The sequence below is a fragment of the Sprattus sprattus genome (assembly GCF_963457725.1).
Source record: "Sprattus sprattus genome assembly, chromosome: 2".
In the NCBI taxonomy this organism is placed as follows: Eukaryota; Metazoa; Chordata; class Actinopteri; order Clupeiformes; family Clupeidae; genus Sprattus; species Sprattus sprattus.
Window position 1 is genome coordinate 54,900,360 of NC_137921.1, and position 2,500 is coordinate 54,902,859.

At 44.2% G+C, this 2,500-nt stretch overlaps 1 protein-coding gene across 1 annotated transcript in view; it reads right to left on the reverse strand.

The window, feature by feature from the left end:
* The window catches only part of pik3r3b (phosphoinositide-3-kinase, regulatory subunit 3b (gamma)), a gene marked incomplete at its 5' end in the record, with an annotated part of 163,949 nt that overhangs the window by 94,902 nt on the left and 66,547 nt on the right, over positions 1 to 2,500 (reverse strand). The window contains 2 exons of the mRNA XM_080831889.1: positions 382 to 459; positions 861 to 947. Coding sequence (XP_080688015.1) covers positions 382 to 459; positions 861 to 947 — 165 coding nt within the window. The remainder of the gene's footprint in view (positions 1 to 381; positions 460 to 860; positions 948 to 2,500) is intronic.

Here is a 2,500-nt window from a genome sequence, read left to right on the forward strand (position 1 = left end):
TCCTCTCCACTCCCTCCACCTAGAAGATTCCAGGAAGTTCCCAAAATATCTTCCCCAAAAATAAGTGTCAGAGCACTCTCTTGTGGAGCCAGCCTGAACTTCAGTCCAAAGTTTTACAACTTCCTTTGCCGGGCAAGCAGAAACCGACTGGCATTTGAAAATGGGATTTTGGTGTTTGGTGTAGACAAGCTTGTAGATTGCGAATAGGCAGATTAGTATTGATGATGTTACCTGTTAAACCTGTTTGAAGTACCTAAAATAGCATACAAATATGAATACTGGCTTTCATCTAACTGGTTTGGGATTGAAGTTCGTGAAAAAGGCTGGGAGTTTTCCATAGTTTAAAGTCATGAGTGACGAAGAGAAAGCGAGAGAACCAACCTGCATCAAGGGCCTGCCGAAGTTCTGGGGGTCCGTTTGAAGCTGGGGGCGCTCTGTACAGAGGTTCAGTCTCAAAACCTGCCAACAGATCAGCCAGGCAAGATAAAATTACATTACAACTGCCAACATACTGCTTAGCAGTAGGCCATCATCACAGGGGAATCCATGCAAAAGATTGTGTAAGGCAGGATTGTAGTAGGGGTAGACTGATTTCTACCTACATAATATATGTACATTTGTATCACATTTATTCATTTAGGAAACATTTTATCAAAAGAGGTAAACAGTACTGCTGTACTTGCCAATGTGTGTGTGTACCGGGTACTGAAAGTAACAGATGACTTAGATGTTATCAGTTACATATGAAAATTAGCTAGAGAAGTGCTAATTGTTGTCTTGACTTTGTCTGTCAACTAACCTGAGGAGTACATATTCAATGTGTTAAGTGTGTATGGCAGGGGGGTTGAAGAGACACTCACCCAGTCTCTCAAGGGCCTCTGTCAGCCGTAGAACAGCCACCGGAGCCTGCTCTGGCAGAGGCAATGCCTCTGGGGCCTCCAATGGACCTGATGGTGTTGGAGAAAGGGAGAGAGAGGGAGAGAAAGGGAGAGAAAGGGAGAGAGAGGGAGAGAGAGGGAGAACGATAGAGACAGGGTTGAAGGGGGAGGAAGAAAGAGACAGGAGAAGGGGGAGAGAAAGAAAAGAGAACATGAGAAATCCCTCTGCTGACACCAAGCTCTCTTGTTAGCCACCAGCTCCTCACATTTCCAGCTCCCTAGAGAGGGCCTGGGTGGTCATGTGTACCTCACATTTAACACACACATGAGAACATAAATGTTCACATTATATGGGCAAGTATGTAGATATGTCTACATATACAGCGGGTAAAATAAGTATTGAACACGTCACCATTTTTCTCAGTAAATATATTTCCAAAGGTGCTATTGACAACCCAGGTAATTACAAAGAAACCAAAATAAGTTCAGAAATTAAGTTATGTGTAATAATGTGAAATGACACAGGGAAAAAGTAAACATAACTTAATTTCAAAAATGATTTGTTTTGGTTGCTTTGTATGTATGGACTACCTGGGTTGTTACCAACATCTGGTGAAAATGTCATGTCAATAGCACCTTTGGAAATATATTTACTGAGAAAAATGGTGACGTGTTCAATACTTGTTTTACCCGCTGTTTAGACAGTACATGTTTCACGTTTGACATTTTTGTCAACATTTGAACAAAAAACTTAAACAAAAACCTTAATGTCATTTGTACAAGAAAATGTCATTGTCTGTGCTAAGGTGCCAGTGCCTTGTGTACATAAAAGGTCTATTGTGTGAGTGTTCATGGGAGAACAGTATGTGAGTGGATGTGTGTTGTGTGGGAAGTGTGTGTGTGTTAGCGCCTGACAGAATCAGAGTTGTGCTTCCTAACCTGACTGAGGCTGCTGACACTCAACACACACGCACGCACGCACGCACGCACGCACGCACGCACGCACGCACGCACGCACGCACGCACGCACGCACGCACACACACACACACACACACGCACACATGCACACAGACAAAGGCCCACCCAGGAACACATGGAGCACAGTCATTATTATGAATATGTATGAACCATGATGTGTAGATATGTGTGTGTGTGGTGGTGGTGGTGTGTGTGTGTGTGTGTGTGTGTGTGTGTGTGTGTGTGTGTGTGTGTGACTGTGAGTTGACCCCTAAATGAAGGTTCTCATGCAGGTGGTCCCTCATGAACACATCTGTCCACCTGAGGAACATCACATTAACAGAACACATTACACACATTACACACATTACACACACACACACACACACACACACACCGATACCCACAGAGCTACACACGCCCGTGGCCACAGTGGGCACGCCATACATTTCACAGCAGGAGAAACGTGTCTCCCTCTAAATGTCAGAGCAGGGGTTCATCTCGTGGTCACAGCCACTAGTTAAGTCACACACACTTGTGCACACACTTGTGCACACACAGACACACAAAAAGGAATGTCATCTTGTTTTTCTTCTCATAATAAATCCATAAAGGCAGAAAGCTTAAAGGGGACTGGGAGAGAGGTGATGCTTCATTGGGTCAC